We start from the raw sequence: 23,145 nt of genomic DNA, 5'->3' as shown, positions 1-23,145 counted from the left end.
AAAGTGGTGGCTGTTGATGTGGACTCTGGACAGAATGCCTGGCTCTCCTATAAACTGCAGAAAGCCACAGACAGGGCGCTGTTTGAAGTGGGCTTACAGAATGGAGAAATCAGAACTATCCGCCAAGTCACTGATAAAGATGCTGTGAAACAAAGACTGACCGTTATAGTGGAGGACAACGGGCAGCCCTCTCGTTCAGCTACAGTCATTGTTAACGTGGCGGTGGCGGACAGCTTCCCTGAAGTGCTGTCGGAGTTCACTGACTTTACACATGACAAGGAATACAACGACAACCTGACTTTTTACTTAGTGCTGGCTCTGGCTGTAGTTTCCTTCCTTTTCATCACTTGTTTAGTGGTTATTATATCAGTGAAGATCTACAGATGGAGACAGTCTCGCATCCGGTATCACTCCAACCTCCCTGTGATTCCATATTATCCACCACGTTACTCCGACACTTTGGGGACAGGGACTCTCCAACACGTGTACAATTACGAGGTGTGCAGGACGACAGACTCCAGAAAGAGTGACTGTAAATTCGGCACAGCCGGTAGTCAGAACGTGCTGATAATGGACCCCAGTTCTACAGCGACGATGCAGCGGATACAGAGTGAGAAGAGCATCCTGGATGAACCAGACTCTCCTGTGGAGGTTAGTCGCTATGTGTCCTGATTTCTTCCATAGTTTTTGAACTGTTGCACTCTAAACCCTTTTTTTTTTTAGCACCATGGACAGCAACTCACCTTTCATGGCTTGATACTGTTTTGGTATTCATATTCAGAACTTCAAAAGGATAGCATTACCTATATTCTCAAACCGTGATATAGTGCCATATTTCACTTGCAAAATTAAACGGATAACACCAGGCCTTTTCAGAACCATGACTCATGGACAGCTCCACTCAGTGAAAGTTAAATGTCCTTTTTGAACTGCTGCTTAATTCACTGTGGATTAGCAGTGATTGTTGTGTGAGTATTTATTGTCATATTTTACAGGACTTTTTCACATACATTTTCAAATTCAAGGATTTGGGTAATCTTTTCCACTGTAGTCCAAAGACATAGGTTTGATCTTATAGATTAAAAAAACAGAAGTGCTTGACAAACTGATTTTTATTCTCTACTCGTGTTCATGATGTTCATGCTTTGGACAGTAAGAGACGCTGTTGGTCAGTGAAACAAGTATTCAGAGTTGATACGGTAGAGGCAGAACCTTCTTTTTTCCCTTGTAGTCAGTAGAGAAAAAGAAACGGTTGGTGGATAAGCAGAAGTGGGGCGACAAATAAATTCAGAGTGAGGACTTCAAAATCCAAGGATTATTTGATGCAACTGGCTTCCTTCTTTGTGGATTGGATACAGCAATCTGTTTATCACGTTTTCTTATTTGTGCAATGGCGCAGGAAAAATCGTCTCCTTCGTTCGTAAAATGGCGTTTATACTGCAGGTCAGTATGCTCGTTTCTCCTTTTCCTGTGCTGTCTCAGTCCCATCGTGTCAGGCCAAATCCGGTATACAATTCCGGAGGAGCTGAAAAAAGGGTCACTAATTGGCAACGTAGCTCAAGATCTTGGTTTGGATGTGCAAAGGCTTCGGTCTGGCCGTGCCCGTATTGTGACCAGACAAAGCATCCAGTACACCGAACTGAAAACAGACAAAGGCATTTTAGTCGTGAACGAGAGGATAGACCGAGAGCAGCTTTGTGGAGACGTAACACCATGCAGCTTCAGCTTTGAGGTGATTTTAGAGAATCCAATGGAGCTGCACCAAATAACAGTGGAAATACTTGACATAAATGACAACTCTCCGACATTTAGAAAGGAGGAAATTAAATTTGAAATAAGCGAATCAGCCGCACTGGGATCACGCTTTCTGTTAGCCAGTGCCGAAGACGCAGATGTGGGCAGTAATGGTCTACAGAAATACATATTAACTGACAATAACATATTTGGTTTAAAACAACACTCGAGTCCAGATGGTCGAAAATATGCCGAGATGATCTTACAAAAAGCGTTAGACAGGGAAAGTCAGCCAAGAATGTCACTGAAGCTCATCGCTGTTGACGGCGGAACTCCGCATAGATCTGGAACAGTAAATATCGATATTATAGTGCTCGATGCTAATGATAATCCTCCTATTTTTAACCAGACTCTCTACAGGGCTATTGTCTTGGAAAATGCATTAAAAGGCACTTATATCACGACCGTGAATGCCAGTGATGCAGATATTGGATCAAACGGCCTCGTCACATATAGATTCTCAAACATGAAAGAGCAACTCGCTGATATATTTCATTTAGATGAAGTTACGGGAAACATAACACTCGTAGGGCAAGTAGATTATGAAAAAGATAAGAAATATGAAATTATGATTGAAGCTATGGATCAAGGAGGTTTGACAGATTCTAGTAAGGTGCTTTTTGAGTTTGTAGACGTCAACGACAACGCACCTGTCATAAATGTGATGTCATTCTCCAGCCCTGTGCCGGAGGATTCTGCCTCTGGTACCACAGTGGCAATAATTAATGTGATTGACGCTGACTCAGAACAAAATGGCCAAATTACCTGTACAACAGACAGTATCCTCCCATTTAAAATAAAATCGACACTAACTAATTACTATGCATTAATTACGGACTCATCTCTTGACAGAGAAGTTGTACCAGAGTATAATATTACTATAAGGGCCACCGATTCTGGATCGCCCTCCTTGTCAAGCACAACTATATTACGTTTAAGAATCTCTGATATTAATGACAATGCCCCATTATTTGATCAAATTAACTACGTTGCTCACCTTACAGAAAACAATTCCCCTGGGGTGTCTATATTTTCCGTCAAAGCACGAGACATCGACTGGAATCAAAACTCAAGAATATCGTATTTTCTTGAAGAAATACAGGTTAACGGTAGCCCAACCTCTTCTTACGTCTCCATAAACTCTGAATCTGGAGCGATCCATGCAGTTCGCTCGTTTGACTATGAACAAATTACGCAACTTCAGTTCGTAGTAAAGGCACAGGATGGAGGCTCTCCTCCTCTCAGTAGCAACGTGACTGTGAAAATCCTGATCCGGGACCAGAACGACAACCCCCCTCAGGTTCTGTACCCGGTCCAGACTGGTGGCTCTGTGGTGGCTGAAATGGTGCCTCGTTCAGCAGATGTGGGCTATCTGGTGACTAAAGTGGTGGCTGTTGATGTGGACTCTGGACAGAATGCCTGGCTCTCCTATAAACTACAGAAAGCCACAGACAGGGCGCTGTTTGAAGTGGGCTTACAGAATGGAGAAATCAGAACTATCCGCCAAGTTACTGATAAAGATGCTGTGAAACAAAGACTGACCGTTATCGTGGAGGACAACGGGCAGCCCTCTCGTTCAGCTACAGTCATTGTTAACGTGGCGGTGGCGGACAGCTTCCCTGAAGTGCTGTCGGAGTTCACTGACTTTACACAAGACAAGGAATACAACGACAACTTGACTTTTTACTTAGTGCTGGCTCTGGCTGTAGTTTCCTTCCTCTTCATCACGTGTTTAGTGGTTATTATATCAGTGAAGATCTACAGATGGAGACAGTCTCGCATCATGTGTCACTCCAACCTCCCTGTGATTCCATATTATCCACCACGTTACTCAGACACTTTGGGGACAGGGACTCTCCAACACGTGTACAATTACGAGGTGTGCAGGACGACTGACTCCAGAAAGAGTGACTGTAAGTTCGGCAGAGCCGGTAGTCAGAACGTGCTGATAATGGACCCCAGTTCTACAGCGACGATGCAGCGGATACAGAGTGAGAAGAACATCCTGGATGAACCACACTCTCCTCTGGAGGTTAGTCGCTAAGTGTCCTGATTTCTTGCATTGTTCGTGAACTGTTGCGCACTAAACCCTTTTTTGTAGCACCATGGACAGCCCTCACCTTTCATCGGTTGATACTGTTTCGTATTTGTATTAAGAACTTCAAAAGGATAACATTACCTACATTCTCAAACCGTGATATATTGGCATATTTCACTTGCACGTATTTTTTTTTTCCTTTTTACTATGTATCTTAACGTATAGTGATAACTCGTTTGTTTTCTAACATAAATATCATAAATACTACTCATAAAAAATGACCCATTTACTGGCTCATCTCCTGAGGATTGCATACTTTAGTGTACTCACTTTCCGTTGTCGGGACTTGTCTTCTTTAATCTTTAAATGTACGCTACTGCGTTCTCGCTACAAACAGAACTCCAAAGCTTTTCCCGCTATTCATAGAATATGGATTGCAGTGCTAATTTCTCACCATGAGAAGGGTTTTGCTGGAATCTTTGTCGTTTTATTTTTTGCGCAGTGTGTGCTTTCATGTTACATCTTGGACTGATATATTCCATCTGTTAGTTACAGTTGCAGCTTTATTTCCCTGTCTTTTCACACTTTAGAGTGCATAAAAGGGTTTATTTTGATCTAACTGCAGTTGGTCTGTTTCTTTCCTCCATTCGGGCTCTAAGGGACGCTGTTGGTCAGGAAAACAGAGGGCAATGTTGTGACGACTATGAGAGAGGAGAGAAAAAGGGGAGGTTGAAAATACTGTCTTCATACAAGGAGGCGTTCGAGAGAAATTCAGTCGCATCGAGACAGCTTTTAAATAGTATTATAATAATTTTGCTACAGCTGCAGCAGTACTGAACTGGAATGTGTCTTGCGTTTTCCTGATTGATTGAATGATTTAATTCAAGGATTTTACTCTGAACGAAATGGGAATACGCCAGCACCGATGCGGAAAATGGCTGTTGTGTTGGACACCAACATGGCAACTCCTCATTTTCATCTTGATGATTTCCACCATCAGTGGCCAAATCCGTTATTCTATACCGGAGGAGATGAAGAAAGGTTCCCTAATCGGTAACGTAGCACAAGACCTTGGTTTGGACCTGAGAAGGATCCGTTCTGGTCGGGCCCGTATCGTGAGTGGAGAAACCAATCAGTACACCGAGCTGAAGGCAGACAAAGGGATTCTCGTAGTGAATGAGAGAATAGACCGAGAGCAGCTTTGTGGAGACGTATCACCGTGCAGCTTCAGCTTTGAAATCATTTTAGAGAACCCTATTGAACTGCACAGGGTGACAGTAGAAATATTAGACATAAACGACCATGCACCAACTTTCAAAAGTAAAGTAATTAATTTAGAAATTAGCGAATCTGCAACTATAGGATCTCATTTTGACTTAGAAAGCGCATATGACCCCGATGCGGGGATTCACAGCCTGCAAAATTATGTTTTGTCCCCGAATGAGAATTTTGTTCTGAAACAACACTCAAATGCTGATGGAATTAGATTCGCTGTAATGATTTTACAGAAGCCATTAGACAGAGAGTTAAACCCACACCTCTCTTTAAAGCTGATAGCAGTAGACGGAGGTACTTCACAGCGATCTGGCACAGTAAATATTGAGATCACTGTTCTTGATATCAATGATAATCCTCCTGTATTTAATCAATCACTGTATAAAGCTACTGTGGCAGAAAATGCCCCCCTGAGCACCTATATAACTACTGTTAATGCCTCAGATGCCGACAGTGGTTCTAATGGTGTAGTTACATATACTTTTTCTGATGTGAATGGAAAATCAGCTGAAAAATTTAAAATCGACAGTTTCTCCGGCAGAATAACTGTTGTTGATCATATTGATTTCGAAAAAGACAAAAAATACGAAATTAGAGTTATCGCCAAAGACCAGGGTGGCCTTAGCGACGCAACGAAAGTCTCCGTCGAGGTCGTGGACATAAATGATAATGCTCCAGTTATAAGTATAATGTCATTCTCAAGCACGATTTCAGAGGATATCTCTCCAGGCACAACTATAGCTGTTTTTAATGTTAAAGATGCAGACTCTGAAAGAAACGGTCAAATAACCAGCTCAATAGATTCGAATCTCCCCTTTAAAATCCAGTCTTCTTTGACTGGTTATTACAATTTGCTCTCAGATGAAGTTTTTGACCGTGAAACGACACCTGAATATAACATAACTATAACTGCAACCGATTCAGGGTCTCCCCCGCTTTCTACTCGAACAACTTTGCACCTGAGAATATCTGATGTAAATGATAATGCTCCACTTTTTACCAAACCGAATTATTCAGCCTATATCGTTGAAAATAATCCCCCTGGGATGTCAATATTCAGTATGAGTGCGCGAGATTCTGACTGGAATCAAAACGCAAGACTCTCATACTTTCTGGAGGACTCGGAGGTCAGTGGCAGCCCAGTTTCTTCTTATGTGTCCATAAACTCCGAAACTGGAGTTGTCCATGCAGTTCGCTCTTTTGATTATGAACAGATTAAGCATCTTGTATTCACGGTCAAAGCGCAGGATGGAGGCTCTCCTCCACTCAGTAGCAACGTGACTGTGAAAATCCTGATCCGGGACCAGAACGACAACCCCCCTCAGGTTCTGTATCCAGTCCAGACTGGTGGCTCTGTGGTGGCTGAAATGGTGCCTCGTTCAGCAGATGTGGGCTATCTGGTGACTAAAGTGGTGGCTGTTGATGTGGACTCTGGACAGAATGCCTGGCTCTCCTATAAACTGCAGAAAGCCACAGACAGGGCGCTGTTTGAAGTGGGCTTACAGAATGGAGAAATCAGAACTGTCCGCCAAGTCACTGATAAAGATGCTGTGAAACAAAGACTGACCGTTATAGTGGAGGACAACGGGCAGCCCTCTCGTTCAGCTACAGTCATTGTTAACGTGGCGGTGGCGGACAGCTTCCCTGAAGTGCTGTCGGAGTTCACTGACTTTACACAAGACAAGGAGTACAACGACAACCTGACTTTTTACTTAGTGCTGGCTCTGGCTGTAGTTTCCTTCCTCTTCATCACGTGTTTGGTGGTTATTATATCAGTGAAGATCTACAGATGGAGACAGTCTCGCATCATGTATCACTCCAACCTCCCTGTGATTCCATATTATCCACCACGTTACTCGGACACTTTGGGGACAGGGACTCTCCAACACGTGTACAATTACGAAGTGTGCAGGACGACAGACTCCAGAAAGAGTGACTGTAAGTTCGGCAGAGCCGGTAGTCAGAACGTGCTGATAATGGACCCCAGTTCTACAGCGACGATGCAGCGGATACAGAGTGAGAAGAACATCCTGGATGAACCACACTCTCCTCTAGAGGTTTGCTTTGTCTTTTTTTTATAAAGTTCTATGAATCTTAGATTCACAGTTTTTTTTTGTTTCTTTTCTAGACACTTTGTGTCAATCTAAATAATTTAACTCAGTAGACATTTACTCCAATCGTGTATTTGCTCGAGATTTCACATCAACTTTATGTTTCATATTTCCCTTACCTGAACTTATTTTTCCTCTCTTCTGATAGCTTGACTTGCCCATGTGTGTTGGCATGTATTGCTATACTTGTATGGACCTATTTTAGTTAAAATATATATGTATGAGGACAAACACACTTTGTGAGGACATTTAGGCTAGTCCTCACAACATTAAAGTGCAATTTGAGGGTTAAGACTTGTTTTTAGGGTTGACGTTAAATATAGGTTCAGGTTATAGGGTAAGAGTTGAGGTAGGCACTTAGTCGTGACTGTTAAAGTTAGAGTAAGGGGTTAGGGATTGCATTATGTTAATGAGTGTTCTCACAAGTGTGGAGGGACACGTTCATGTGTGTGTTTGTATAAAACAGGGAATCACAAGTAATGTTCTTTTAAAACATAAATATAACACTTCACTGACGTGCGCATGAAGTCTTTTGTACTTTTTTGGTATTTAACGTGTAAACTTAACATGTTTGAACACATATCATGATCACTTCCATAAAAGTCCGAAATATCTGTTTGGTGTGTAGTTCAGTACATCCAACTCACAGGGACGCTGTAGACCATTCTGCTGAGAGCTCATTGCAGCAGTACCTCCCCCATTAACTCGAAATATAACAGAGACAGAGAAAGCTCAGTGTGGAACAAGGAGATGATCAAGCACGGAGATACCGAGAGGATTGTCAGCATTCTTGGGAGTATTTATTGTTGCTTATTTTACTGACGTTTTTGTCTAAAATCATTTTACCGGATCACGGAATTCATATCCCTTTTTTGTGGACGGGACATTGTTGGACTGAACAATGACACGGAGAGTCGCCCTACTGTTGTTTCTCTCGGTTGTTTCTCTTTGCTCAGTTTCTGGCCAGGTCACCTACTCTATTCCTGAGGAAATGGCGACGGGATCTTTGGTCGGTAACATAGCACAAGATTTAGGTTTAGATGTGAAACGGCTGAAATCAGGGAAGGCTCGGACATATACCGGAGAAAGTACCGAATACATCGAGCTGAATAAAGAAAGGGGAGTCCTGCTAATCAAAGAGCGGATAGACAGAGAGGCGCTTTGCGCACAGACGACGCCCTGCGCTCTCGATTTTCAAATAATTTTGGAAAATCCTATGCAGTTTTACAGCATCACTGTCGAGATCACCGACATAAACGACAGTTCACCCCGTTTTAAAAACAGTGAAATGAACTTTGACATAAATGAGTTGACGCAAATTGGGTCAAAGTACGTTTTAGAAAAAGCTGTTGACGACGATGTGGGTATAAATGGGCTCCAAGGCTATTCATTGAGCTCAAGTGATGTTTTCAGTTTAAATCCTTACAGGATAGGAAGCAGCAGACATGTCGAAATGATTTTAAAGAAAGCTCTTGACCGAGAGAAACAGGACCGGGTGTCTTTGGTACTGACTGCTTTAGATGGTGGCAACCCAAACCTTTCTGGAACAATTCAAATTGTTGTAAATGTATTGGACGCAAACGATAATGCTCCTGTTTGTTCTCAAACGGAGTATAAGACTAATGTCAAAGAAAATGCATTGAAAGGAACTGTTCTAATCACAGTGAGTGCATCGGATGCAGATGAAGGTCGACATGGGCATATACGATATTCAATTTCTAATGCTCCAAATGAAGCATTAGAATTATTCGATGTAGATAAAGACAGTGGGGTGTTCATTTTACTGGGAAAACTCGATTATGAGAAATTCCGGCATTATGAGATAGATGTTCAAGCATCAGATGAAGGCGGTAACTCTGATGTATGTAAAGTCATAATTGAGGTGCTGGACACAAATGACAACCCACCAGTCATAAATATAATGTCAACTTCATCCAGTATATCTGAAAATGTTAAACCAGGCACTGTTCTAACCATAATGAATGTCCAGGATCCAGATTCAAATGAAAATGGCAAAGTTCACTGTGATTTAGATGATCATCTTCAATTTAAAATCACATCAACATCAAATAATTTTTTTACTTTAGTGACAGATAGTGATTTAGACAGAGAGACAGCGTCTGATTATAATATCACAGTGACCTGCTCTGATGAGGGAGTACCCTCCCTCTCCAGCAGTGTCACTCTCACCTTACAGATCTCCGATGTGAATGACAACGAGCCTGTCTTTGAGAGGAGCTCCTATGAGGCCTACATTGTAGAAAACAACACACCAGGCCTCTCTATATTCACAGTGAAAGCCAGAGACGCTGACTGGAACCAGAATGCACGTGTTTCTTACATACTGGAGGACTCCTCTGTTAACGGAGTGCCAGTCTCCTCATATGTGTCCGTTAGTGCTGACAGTGGAGTCATCCATGCAGTTCGCTCTTTTGACTACGAGCAGATCAAAGATTTCCAGTTCCGCGTCAAAGTGCAGGATGGAGGCTCTCCTCCACTCAGTAGCAACGTCACTGTGAAAGTCCTGATCCGGGACCAGAACGACAACCCCCCTCAGGTTCTGTACCCAGTCCAGACTGGTGGCTCTGTGGTGGCTGAAATGGTGCCTCGTTCAGCAGATGTGGGCTATCTGGTGACTAAAGTGGTGGCTGTTGATGTGGACTCTGGACAGAATGCCTGGCTCTCCTATAAACTGCAGAAAGCCACAGACAGGGCGCTGTTTGAAGTGGGCTTACAGAATGGAGAAATCAGAACTATCCGCCAAGTCAATGATAAAGATGCTGTGAAACAAAGACTGACCGTTATAGTGGAGGACAACGGGCAGCCCTCTCGTTCAGCTACAGTCATTGTTAACGTGGCGGTGGCGGACAGCTTCCCTGAAGTGCTGTCGGAGTTCACTGACTTTACACACGATAAGGAGTACAACGACAATCTGACTTTTTACTTAGTGCTGGCTCTGGCTGTAGTTTCCTTCCTCTTCATCACGTGTTTGGTGGTTATTATATCAGTGAAGATCTACAGGTGGAGACAGTCTCGTATCACGTATCACTCCAACCTCCCTGTGATTCCATATTATCCACCACGTTACTCGGACACTTTGGGGACAGGGACTCTCCAACACGTGTACAATTATGAGGTGTGCAGGACGACAGACTCCAGAAAGAGTGACTGTAAGTTCGGCAGAGCCGGTAGTCAGAACGTGCTGATAATGGACCCCAGTTCTACAGCAACGATGCAGCGGATACAAAGTGAGAAGAATATCCTGGATGAACCAGACTCTCCTCTAGAGGTTAGTGTTTGAGAAAATATGATGTAACTACTGGAATATTCCAGTTTTATACATGGCTATAGTATTTTAGTGTTGAGAAATATCTCTTTTTCACATACACATGTAGTTTACACATGCAATTTTGTTAAACTAACAATTAAATGCACTCAATTAGATTAGTTTTATGTTAGTTTTATGTCTAACCTCTGCTTTATGGTTTTGTATTTCCGTGATTATAATGCAACACAGTAAAGCAAAGCAAAATGTACTTATATTGCAAACTTAATGAAATTAGACAGTATATAAGCATGTGAATAAGTGACATGAATGCCTTCAACAAGTAGTTCAATCTGACATTTACCTGCCAAGGAACACAGTGACATTTTCATTCTGCATTTTGCCACTGTTATTGTTGAAGCTTATCTAATACAATCTGGAAGTTGTTGTTGCCGCTTCACCAACTTCTGCCTTAAGTTTTCATCTGCCTAAGACAAGAAGCTTCTTACTGCAGTTTTTAGATGTTGGTCACATGGCTCTGAAATGTTCAGTCAGACTTGTGGTTCACACAGATTTCTGTCCCCTGTCGCACTTTTTGTGGAAAAAGCCCTGAAGAGAACATACCTGCTGCCACTGAAAGTGTAGAACCAAAATAAAAAAAAACTTTCAGACTTTAAGAAATGACAGATTTAAGTTGTGTATTCAGTGTCTAATTCAGCACCACGGAGAGCTCCTCAGTCTGCCTTGCTCTTAGGGACAGTTTCAGGACAGTTCATAGTTGAAGTTTGACTGTGTGTTGGAAGAAAAGTCTTTATACTATTTGAAATGATTAACCTTTTTTTCTTAACAGTACAACTCTGACTTATTCAGTGAAATTGTCTCTTCCCCCATTGTTAAGACAGTGGTAACACTGTAGTTTGTTATTGCCTTGTAAATGATGCCATTGTATCAAAAAAGCCTGACTGGTTGTACAAGCACACAGTATCACATCTTACATCTGACCTTTAATACTTGTTTCCATTTTAACTTTTTATCTGTTTATTTACTTTTTTCGTTTCTTTGACTTCAATTTCTATAATTTTGTGAGGCAGCAAACATTTTTTGTGTGGTAACGAGGCATACTTGGAAGTGATGCATATTTTCTTGTGTAATTTTGAAAAGGAAAAGTTTACATTTTTCAAATCACAATAACATAATTAAGATTTAGACATTCTAGACATATCCTGATGGGTACTTGTGCACATTTATATAAGTTACAATGGGAAGGTTTCCAAATACTTTCTGACAAATGCTTCAATGGTACAAACTTCAATTATCAGTTACTCACTTCAAGGTTTTGTCTTTAAATTAAGATTGTACGTGTCTATTACACTGGATTGCTAAACATTTTGCACTTGGCAGCATCTGATTTACAGTAGTAGACAGAGAATGTGTAGTTATCAGTTTCCTGTTTAACTGACTTGTTATTGATAAATGATAAAGATTGAGTATGCACTCAATCTTTCATTTCATTGTTCATTTAATTTTTTGAGAACACGATGACAAGAAAGTAACATTACTGCTGTAAATACTGTGGACACATCAAGTTTCAAGAATCCAGGTGTGTGTGTGTGTGTGTGTGTGTGTGTGTGTGTGTGTGTGTGTGTGTGTGTGTGTGTGTGTGTGTGTGTGTGTGTGTGTGTGTGTGTGTGTGTATCATCAAAACTTATAATTGTATTACAGTTACAGTTGATCTATAGAATTCCTCAACACTAGTTTTACCAAAAAGGCAAAGGCTTCATTTTAGTTGTTTTTTTGTGTGTTTTGTTTCGCATTTCCCTATTGGCTTTCAATGAAGTTGACCTTTCAGTTTTATCTTCAAATACAAATAAACTAAAGAAGTCTTAAAAACGTTTTAGCATATTGGTTTTGGCTTTAAATGTAAGAAATTGAATAACCTGAACAAATAAACCAATCAGTCATTTTACACCTGTCACAGTCTGTAATTCAGTAGGATAAACTCTTAGGGCCGCTGTTGGCCAGCCTGTGTTCGGCAGGAGAAGAAATCAGCCGTAGCTACCTCCCCTATCATTTCAGATAGAGAAGGAAAGAAAGGCACAATGAACAGTACAGATCACGACGACCAGAGACCTAAAGGTTGATATACGTTCATTTGGACGGATGCTCTTTCTTTATGGCCTGAATAGTGATTACAAAAAACCTGAGGACATAAAAAGGATTACCCCTAAAAAGAAATTCGTTTTTACTCGACTTTTACGCGGCTTGTTTGACAGGAACATGGCGGTCAGAACAACGAGACGGCAAGAGCTGCTTTTTATCTCGTTTCTCTGTTTCAGTTCAGTGACTGGGCAGGTCACCTACTCCATCCCAGAGGAAATGCCGAAAGGCTCTTTCGTGGGTGATATTGCACAAGATTTGGGTTTGGATGTGAAAAGACTGAAATTCGGAAAGGCTCGTATTTATACCGGAGACAGTGCAGATTACATCGAGTTAAATAAAGAAAGAGGAGTCCTCCTGGTCAAAGACAGAATTGACAGAGAGATGATCTGCGCACAGACAGCGCCGTGCGCTTTGCATTTCCAGGTTATTTTGGAGAATCCTATGGAATTTTATAGCATTACCGTCGAAGTCACAGATGTTAATGACAACGCCCCGATTTTTAAAAGAGGTGAAATGAAATTCAGAATAAGCGAGTCAGCTGTGACAGGAACGGTTTTTGTGCTCGAACGGGCAATAGATCTGGATGTCGGTATTAATGGCCTTCAACGTTATTTGTTAAAGCAAAACGATAACTTTGTTTTGAAACTGCAAAATCGAGCAGATGGAAGCAAGATGGTAGAAATGGTTTTACAAAAACCTTTAGACCGAGAGAAACAGGATCATTTGTCGCTTGTATTGACAGCAGTAGACGGTGGAGAGCCGCAGCTCTCCGGTGCGGTTCAGATAAACGTAAATGTGCTTGATAGTAATGATAACGCTCCAGTTTTTACACAGAAAATCTATAAGACTAACTTAAGGGAAAATTCCCCCGCAGGAACCGTAGTGATAACAGTTAGTGCCTCCGACTTAGACGAGGGATCGAATGGAAAGATATCATATGCAATTTTGAACTCTGTTGATGATACATCAGAAATATTTGACGTCAACGAAAAGAGTGGCGAAGTGAAATTAATTGGAAGTACTGACTTTGAAAAGAGACAACAATATCAAATACATGTACAGGTCAGTGATGAAGGAGGACTAACCGATTCGAGTCAAATTATAGTGGAAATACTTGATACAAATGACAACATACCTGCCATTAATGTCATGTCAAAGTCCAGCGTAATAACAGAGGACATTCAGCCTGGCACTGTTGTGACAATTGTAAATATCCAAGATCCAGACTCTGGTGAAAAGGGAAAAGTTCAGTGTGATATCAACAAGAATATTCCGTTTACAGTTTCTTCCACATCTAATAATTTCTTCAGTATAGTGACATACAGTGATTTGGACAGAGAGAGAGCCTCTGAGTATAATATCACAGTAACCTGCTCTGATGAGGGAGTGCCCTCCCTCTCCAGCAGCGTCACTCTCACTTTACAGATCTCCGATGTGAATGACAATGCGCCTGTCTTTGAGAGGAGCTCATATGAGGCCTACATTGTAGAAAACAACACACCAGGCCTCTCTATATTCACAGTGAAAGCCAGAGACGCTGACTGGAACCAGAATGCGCGTGTTTCTTACATACTGGAGGACTCCTCTGTTAACGGAGTGCCAGTCTCCTCATATGTGTCCGTTAGTGCTGATAGTGGAGTCATCCATGCAGTTCGCTCTTTTGACTACAAGCAGATCAAAGATTTCCATTTCCGCGTCAAAGCGCAGGATGGAGGCTCTCCTCCACTCAGTAGCAACGTGACTGTGAAAATCCTGATCCGAGACCAGAACGACAACCCCCCTCAGGTTCTATACCCGGTCCAGACTGGTGGCTCTGTGGTGGCTGAAATGGTGCCTCGTTCAGCAGATGTGGGCTATCTGGTGACTAAAGTGGTGGCTGTTGATGTGGACTCTGGACAGAATGCCTGGCTCTCCTATAAACTGCAGAAAGCCACAGACAGGGCGCTGTTTGAAGTGGGCTTACAGAATGGAGAAATCAGAACTATCCGCCAAGTCACTGATAAAGATGCTGTGAAACAAAGACTGACCGTTATAGTGGAGGACAACGGGCAGCCCTCTCGTTCAGCTACAGTCATTGTTAACGTGGCGGTGGCGGACAGCTTCCCTGAAGTGCTGTCGGAGTTCACTGACTTTACACACGACAAGGAATACAACGATAACCTGACTTTTTACTTAGTGCTGGCTCTGGCTGTAGTTTCCTTCCTCTTCTTCACGTGTTTAGTGGTTATTATATCAGTGAAGATCTACAGATGGAGACAGTCTCGCATCATGTATCACTCCAACCTCCCTGTGATTCCATATTATCCACCACGTTACTCGGACACTTTGGGGACAGGAACTCTCCAACACGTGTACAATTACGAGGTGTGCAGGACGGCCGACTCCAGAAAGAGTGACTGTAAGTTCGGCAGAGCTGGAAGTCAGAACGTGCTGATAATGGACCCCAGTTCTACAGCGACGATGCAGCGGATACAGAGTGAGAAGAGCATCCTGGACGAACCAGATTCTCCTCTGGAGGTTAGAAAAATGTCATATTCTCTTTTTTCATTTGTATACAAATCAAGACCATGTACTTCAGCAATCATTTAATTCATAGTAGCTTTCAATGGGGCTCCAAAAAAACAACATTTACATGTCTGGGCAGTTTGTCGGTCACACTTCAACTCACCCATTCAGCACCAAGGACAGCAACACTTAGCAACACTAACTTCAGTATGTACCATTGTTTAATGGCATGGTTTAACAGTATGCTGTTTTTTTTATTTTAGTCTCCATAATTGTACCAGTGTAAGTCAAAGCCTGGTATATGTCTGGACTGTAATTTTAGGGTGCTTTTAAATTGTTACTTGACATTATAGACGTGATGTCAGAAGAACATCCTGGATGAACCAGACTCTCCTCTAGAGGTTAGTTTTACTTGTAGATCTGCTTCATCCATTCGTTGTTTAATTTACAACACAGAAAATTAGACCCTCTTCATTGTGAAAAATGTGTTACTGTACTGAATAGTTGACCTTTTCAGAAATTATTGTATGCTTCAATTTTGATTGCTCCTGGTTCAGCACCACGAACAGCACACAAAGAAGTCACGTTACTAAAATGCCCTGAAGTGGAAATATCTACATTTCAATATTTCTCGCTTTATACTCTCTCTCTCTCTCTCTCTCTCTCTCTCTCTCGCTCGCTCTCTCTCTCTCTCTCTCTCTCTCTCTCTCTCTCTCTCTCTCTCTCTCGTTTGCTCGCTCTCTCTCCTCTTTCTCTCTCTCTCTCTCTCTCTGTCTGTTTTGCTGTCTCTCTCTCTTTCACTGTATCCTCCTTTTCCCATTTTCTTGTTCGCCTGTGCGCGTTTGTGTTTTGCACTTTAATGTTTGTACATTTGGTTTTTAAAGACATTTGTAAATACAATCTTGTCTAGTCCAAGCAACATAGAGAAACTGGCAGCGACTAACACATTAGTTATATCCTCATTTTAAATATGAATGACCAAACATACAACGGCATCGTGAATAATAGTTTTGTGCATTGTATTAGATGATTTAGCACCGTGGAGAGCGCAAATGACAGGCTGTGTCACTAATGCATTAAGGACGTGATATCCTGAAAAATCTTTACCTTCCACCCATGTTTACTCTGTTTCGACTCTTTGTATATGCAGCTGGCTGTATGTCTGAATAGGTACACCTTTTTGATTTTGTGCTGCTACTTATTCTTTGGTTGTGTTTATGCTTCATATTCTAATTTATATCATTGGTTATTCTATCAATCTGTTAGAAATGAGCATAAGTGAGTGTATGACATTTAATTTCAGCCATATATCTCAATAACGCGGTTGATATGTATTATTTTTGAATGCTTTCGGAGTTTTTTTTTCCACAAGACACCATGTAGTACAGTCCATTGAACAGAGAAGGACGCTGTTAGCCATCGAGTTGTTGAGGAAGCATTTGTGGCAGTACCTCCCCTGGAAGTCAGCATTTTACACTGGGAAAGAGAGAGTGGCAGAGTTATCAGTCGGGATTGCCATGAACAGCAGAGGACAGGATTGCACAATGGGATTTCTTTGTTCCACAATTTAGGAGAAGTACTATCTTTTGGACCTTATACTTGGATCTATAGGTCAGAATTGGAACCTGACTCGAAGAAACAGTGTTTTTTTTGTTGTTTTTTTTTTTCAAAGATTTGTCGATCGGAACGATGGGATGGCAAGTGCTGTTGTTTGTCTCACTGCTCTCTGTCGGTGTAGTACGCGGGCAGGTCAGCTACTCTATCCCTGAGGAAATGGAAAAGGGGGCTGTAATAGGTAATATAGCCCATGATTTAGGTTTAGGGGTGGACAGATTGAAGTCCGGCAAAGCTCGTATTTATACCGGTAACACTGAAGAGTATATAGAGCTGAAACGGGAAAGAGGAGTGCTCCTTATTAAAGAAAGAATAGACAGAGAATCGCTCTGTGGTCAAACGATGCCCTGCGCACTCCATTTTCAAATGATCCTGGAAAACCCGATGGAGTTTTACACGGTGACTGTTGAAATTACCGATATAAACGACAACCCTCCCACGTTTGAGAGAAGAGAAATGAAGTATGAATTACCCGAGTCAGCTCTTATTGGAGCTCGATTTGTCCTAGAAAAAGCAATCGACAATGACGTTGGTGTTAATGGTTTAAACAGCTACACCCTAAAACCCAGTGATAATTTCGCTCTGAAAACCGTCAGCCGTGGGGATGGGACTAAACATGTCGAAATGGTTTTACAGACACCGTTAGACCGAGAGAAACACGAGCATTTATCTCTAATACTAACCGCTCTGGATGGTGGTGAACCACAGCTCTCGGGGACAATGCAGATTATCATAACTGTGTTAGACGTAAACGACAATCCGCCCGTTTGTTCAAAATCAGAATATAAAGCAAGTGTAACTGAAAACGATCCTGTTGGCACCGTAATAACTACCGTAAAAGCTACTGACGTGGATAAGGGAATTAACGGAAAGGTAACATATATGATTCCAAAATCTGCCGCAGCAAATCTCTTTCAAATTGATGCCGATTATGGAGTATTGACTCTAACGGGAAATGTAGATTATGAAAAAAGGAGACTTTACGAGCTTGACGTTCAAGTGTCAGATCAGGGAGGATTTTCCGACGCATGCAAAGTGATTGTTGACGTGACAGATGCAAATGATAACCCCCCCTCCATAAACATCATGTCTAAATCAAACACATTGTCTGAGAACATGAAGCCGGGGACGGTTGTAACAATGCTTAACATACAAGATCCAGACTCAAATGAGAACGGCAAAGTTACGTGTGTTTTAAACGAAAATACTCCCTTTGTCATTAAATCATCTACAAATAATTTCTTTACCGTTGTAACAGACAGTGAATTAGACAGAGAGAGAGACTCTGAGCATAATATCACAGTGACCTGCTCTGATGAGGGAGTACCCTCCCTCTCCAGCAGCGTCACTCTCACCTTACAGATCTCCGATGTGAATGACAACGCGCCTGTCTTTGAGAGGAGCTCATATGAGGCCTACATTGTAGAAAACAACACACCAGGTGTCTCTATATTTACAGTGAAAGCCAGAGACGCTGACTGGAACCAGAATGCGCGTGTTTCCTACATACTGGAGGACTCCTCTGTTAACGGAGTGCCAGTCTCCTCATATGTGTCCGTTAGTGCTGATAGTGGAGTCATCCATGCAGTTCGCTCTTTTGACTACGAGCAGATCAAAGATTTCCAGTTCCGCGTCAAAGCGCAGGATGGAGGCTCTCCTCCACTCAGTAGCAACGTGACTGTGAAAATCCTGATCCGGGACCAGAACGACAACCCCCCTCAGGTTCTGTACCCGGTCCAGACTGGTGGCTCTGTGGTGGCTGAAATGGTGCCTCGTTCAGCAGATGTGGGCTATCTGGTGACTAAAGTGGTGGCTGTTGATGTGGACTCTGGACAGAATGCCTGGCTCTCCTATAAACTGCAGAAAGCCACAGACAGGGCGCTGTTTGAAGTGGGCTTACAGAATGGAGAAATCAGAACTATCCGCCAAGTCACTGATAAAGATGCTGTGAAACAAAGACTGACCGTTATCGTGGAGGACAACGGGCAGCCCTCTCGTTCAGCTACAGTCATTGTTAACGTGGCGGTGGCGGACAGCTTCCCTGAAGTGCTGTCGGAGTTCATTGACTTTGCACAAGACAAGGAATACAACGACAACCTGACTTTTTACTTAGTGCTGGCTCTGGCTGTAGTTTCCTTCCTCTTCATCACGTGTTTGGTGGTTATTATATCAGTGAAGATCTACAGATGGAGACAGTCTCGCATCATGTGTCACTCCAACCTCCCTGTGATTCCATATTATCCACCACGTTACTCCGACACTTTGGGGACAGGGACTCTCCAACACGTGTACAATTACGAGGTGTGCAGGACGACTGACTCCAGAAAGAGTGACTGTAAGTTCGGCAGAGCCGGAAGTCAGAACGTGCTGATAATGGACCCCAGTTCTACAGCGACGATGCAGCGGATACAGAGTGAGAAGAGCATCCTGGATGAACCAGACTCTCCTCTAGAGGTTAGACTGCTTTAATCCAGTTTTAGTGTGTTTTTAGTGTTTTAAAATGTAAATACTCATCCTCAGCTCTTTTTTAGAGACATGTTCTGTTTTGGGGAGAGGGTTTTATGCTTTATATTTTACTGTGTACTGGTTATGAGTACATACAGCCTGTTTTGGGGTTTGCCACACGTTTTTATTACTCCCAAAAGTTACAAACACGTTTTAATGCAAACGTTCTTTTCAGAAACACGATAAATGCTTTCACAGCTATAGTAATCGGAATGGTATAACAGTGGTGATGATACTGATCGTAGTGTTCAAGGAAAAGAATCGACATTATTATTCATAGAATATTTTGTTTCCATATATATTATATTGCCATATGGCACCTTGTGCAGTCTCTAAATTTTGGTTCTTATTCAGTTTACTCCCTACAGAACCACGGACAGCGGCATTATTAGTAGCGTAGTTGATGACCCTCGAGCCCAATATTTAATTTGTCTGTCATGTGCTGTTTCTACGGTTTTAACATATTTTCCTTTGATCTTACCTGTCCATAATTCTCTTTATTCATGGAAACCTCTTTTCCCAACCTCTTTCTGTCTTTCCAGTCTTTTAAATGGATTTTATTTGCACACTTTAACGTTGTACACCTGCAACACCTGTTTAAGATATTGTCTATTATTAAATATATTTCAAGTTTATTCGTTAATTATGACGACCAAGACATTAGAGACGAATGGATTTCAAATGTATATGCACGTAGTCGTTTAGAACGTGAAATGTATTTCAAAATGAATGTATTATACAAAACGTCCACGTTTTACAAGTATTTCTCAAGTGCTGAGTTTTAGTTGGTATTCTGCAATTTTACGTTGTGGACTCTTAGGGCCGCTGTTGACCAGAGTGTTGCTGACAGAGAGCATGTTAGTAGCAGCACCTCCCATATAACATCGACATTATACAGAGAGAACACAACGGACAACGATCAGACAGTTCTACTCGAAGAGGATTTAAAAAAGGAAATGTTTTTTCCTGCGACAAACATTTGCTTCCAATGAGCAGGTTATTATGGTTTTATCGTGAGTTTCAACTTTGGGATCTATGCCTTATCTTTTGTCTGGAATTTAAGCAGATTTTGGAGTCTCATTTGGCGAAAAATCTGAAAGAACAATGAATCGGCAAGTGCTGTTGTTCCTCGCTCTCCTTTCCCTCGACTCGGTGTTTGGGCAAGTCAGCTACTCGATTCCGGAAGAAATGGCGAAAGGATCTTTAGTGGGTAATATAGCGCAGGATTTAGGTTTAGAGATTAGACGTTTGATATCCGGGAAAGCAAAGATTTATACCAGGAATAGCGACGAGTACGTCGAGCTGAACAGAGAAAGAGGAGTCCTCCTCGTCAAGGACAGAATTGACAGAGAAGCACTCTGTACAGAGACGGCGCTTTGTGCTTTACATTTTCAGATTATTTTGGAGAACCCTATGGAATTATACAGTGTTACAGTCCAGATTACAGATATCAATGATAATGATCCAACGTTTGAAAAAACTGACACGAAATTTAAAATTAGTGAGTCAGTCATGATCGGAGCAAAATTTATGCTGGAAAGAGCTGTGGATCTTGATGCTGGAATTAATGGGATTCAAAACTACGAACTGAAACCGACAGATAATTTTGCTCTGAAACTGCACAATAACGCTGATGGACATAAAAATGTTGAGATGGTGCTACAGAAGCCTTTAGACAGAGAAAAACAAGAGCAGATATCTCTCGTGTTAACGGCTGTAGATGGAGGAGAGCCTCAGATGTCAGGAACAATGCTGATTGTCATTACAGTTTTAGACGCTAATGATAACGCACCAGTTTTTACACAGCAGACGTACAAAGCTACAGTTACTGAGAATTCACCTAAAGGCACAGTTGTTGCTACTGTTACAGCCTCAGATGCAGATCAAGGATCTAATGGTAAAATTAGATATTCAATCACGAATAATTTAGAAAATGTCAGAAAACTGTTCGAGGTCAACATGGATAACGGTGACGTTTCCTTAATCGGGAATATTGACTTCGAAAAATCAAAACACTTCCAAATAAATTTAGGTGCAAGTGACGAAGGAGGGCTCACGGATTCTTGTAAATTGATTGTTGATGTGCAAGATGAAAATGATAACAAGCCAGAAATCATCATAATGTCGAAGTCAAACGTGATATCAGAGAATGCAGAACTCAATACGGTCGTTACAATGATCAATATTGAGGACCTAGACTCCGGAGAAAACGGTAACGTGAAATGCTTTATCAGCGAAAATGTACCATTGAATTTAAAAACATCAACAAATAATTTCTATAGTCTCGTTACAGATAGTGATTTAGACAGAGAGAGAGACTCTGAGTATAATATCACAGTAACCTGCTCTGATGAAGGAGTGCCCTCCCTCTCCAGCAGCGTCACTCTCACCTTACAGATCTCCGATGTGAATGACAACGCGCCTGTCTTTGAGAGAAGCTCATATGAGGCCTACATTGTAGAAAACAACACACCAGGCCTCTCTATATTCACAGTGAAAGCCAGAGACGCTGACTGGAACCAGAATGCGCGTGTTTCTTACATATTGGAGGACTCCTCTGTTAACGGAGTGCCAGTCTCCTCATATGTGTCCGTTAGTGCTGACAGTGGAGTCATCCATGCAGTTCGCTCTTTTGACTACGAGCAGATCAAAGATTTCCAGTTCCGCGTCAAAGCGCAGGATGGAGGCTCTCCTCCACTCAGTAGCAACGTCACTGTGAAAATCCTGATCCGGGACCAGAACGACAACCCCCCTCAGGTTCTGTACCCGGTCCAGACTGGTGGCTCTGTGGTGGCTGAAATGGTGCCTCGTTCAGCAGATGTGGGCTATCTGGTGACTAAAGTGGTGGCTGTTGATGTGGACTCTGGACAGAATGCCTGGCTCTCCTATAAACTGCAGAAAGCCACAGACAGGGCGCTGTTTGAAGTGGGCTTACAGAATGGAGAAATCAGAACTATCCGCCAAGTCAATGATAAAGATGCTGTGAAACAAAGACTGACCATTATAGTGGAGGACAACGGGCAGCCCTCTCGTTCAGCTACAGTCATTGTTAACGTGGCGGTGGCGGACAGCTTCCCTGAAGTGCTGTCGGAGTTCACTGACTTTACACACGACAAGGAATACAACGACAACCTGACTTTTTACTTAGTGCTGGCTCTGGCTGTAGTTTCCTTCCTCTTCATCACGTGTTTAGTGGTTATTATATCAGTGAAGATCTACAGATGGAGACAGTCTCGTATCATGTGTCACTCCAACCTCCCTGTGATTCCATATTATCCACCACGTTACTCGGACACTTTGGGGACAGGGACTCTCCAACACGTGTACAATTACGAAGTGTGCAGGACGACAGACTCCAGAAAGAGTGACTGTAAGTTCGGCAGAGCTGGTAGTCAGAACGTGCTGATAATGGACCCCAGTTCTACAGCGACGATGCAGCGGATACAGAGTGAGAAGAGCATCCTGGATGAACCAGATTCTCCTCTGGAGGTTAGAAAAATGTCATATTCACTTCTTTCATTTGTATACAAATCAAGACCATGTATTGCAGCAATCATTTCATTCGTAGTAGCTTTCAATGGGGCTCCAAAAAGACAACATTTGCATGCCTGGGCAGTTTGTCGGAAACACTTCAACTCACCCATTCAGCACCAAGGACAGCAACACTTAGCAACACTAACTTCAATACGTATCATTGTTTAATGGTATGGTTTAACAGTATGCTGTTTTTTTTTATTTTAGTATCCATAATTGTACCAGTGTCAGTCAAAGCCTGGTATATGTCTGGACTGTAATTTTAGGGTGCTTTTAAATTGTTACTTGACATTATAGACGTGATGTGAGAAGAACATCCTGGATGAACCAGACTCTCCTCTAGA

General features: G+C 42.1%; 2 protein-coding genes across 31 annotated transcripts in view; both read left to right on the top strand.

The window, feature by feature from the left end:
* Window positions 1-23,145, top strand: part of LOC138211660 (protocadherin gamma-C5-like) — a 284,193-nt gene that overhangs the window by 155,012 nt on the left and 106,036 nt on the right. Inside the window, exon 1 of one of the 30 annotated variants that reach the window (XM_069171693.1) lies at window positions 1,674-3,826. The exons of 27 other annotated variants lie outside the window; for them this stretch is intronic. In XM_069171693.1, coding sequence (XP_069027794.1) covers window positions 1,751-3,826 — 2,076 coding nt within the window. In that variant the 5' untranslated portion in view covers window positions 1,674-1,750. Of the gene's footprint in view, window positions 1-1,673; window positions 3,827-4,722; window positions 7,165-20,204; window positions 22,757-23,145 lie in introns of those variants that run through there. 2 more of the 30 variants (XM_069171649.1, XM_069171673.1) reach the window with 2 other exon arrangements.
* LOC138211524 (protocadherin beta-16-like) lies at window positions 16,481-19,231 on the top strand. Its single transcript, XM_069171482.1, has one exon. The coding sequence runs from the start codon at window positions 16,838-16,840 to the stop codon at window positions 19,229-19,231; it is 2,394 nt and encodes a 797-aa protein (XP_069027583.1). The 5' UTR covers window positions 16,481-16,837.

The sequence above is a fragment of the Embiotoca jacksoni genome, unplaced genomic scaffold, assembly GCF_022577435.1.
Source record: "Embiotoca jacksoni isolate LCO1_2020_lvr unplaced genomic scaffold, fEmbJac1.0.p SCAF_5, whole genome shotgun sequence".
In the NCBI taxonomy this organism is placed as follows: domain Eukaryota; kingdom Metazoa; phylum Chordata; class Actinopteri; family Embiotocidae; genus Embiotoca; species Embiotoca jacksoni.
The sequence above is the reverse complement of the archived record's forward strand: the minus strand, read 5'-3'. Positions and strand labels throughout refer to the sequence as shown.

Coding starts and splice junctions, on each gene's coding strand:
- LOC138211524 (XM_069171482.1), top strand. CDS start 16,838: ATGGGATGGCAAGTGCTGTTGTTTGTCTCACTGCTCTCTGTCGGTGTA.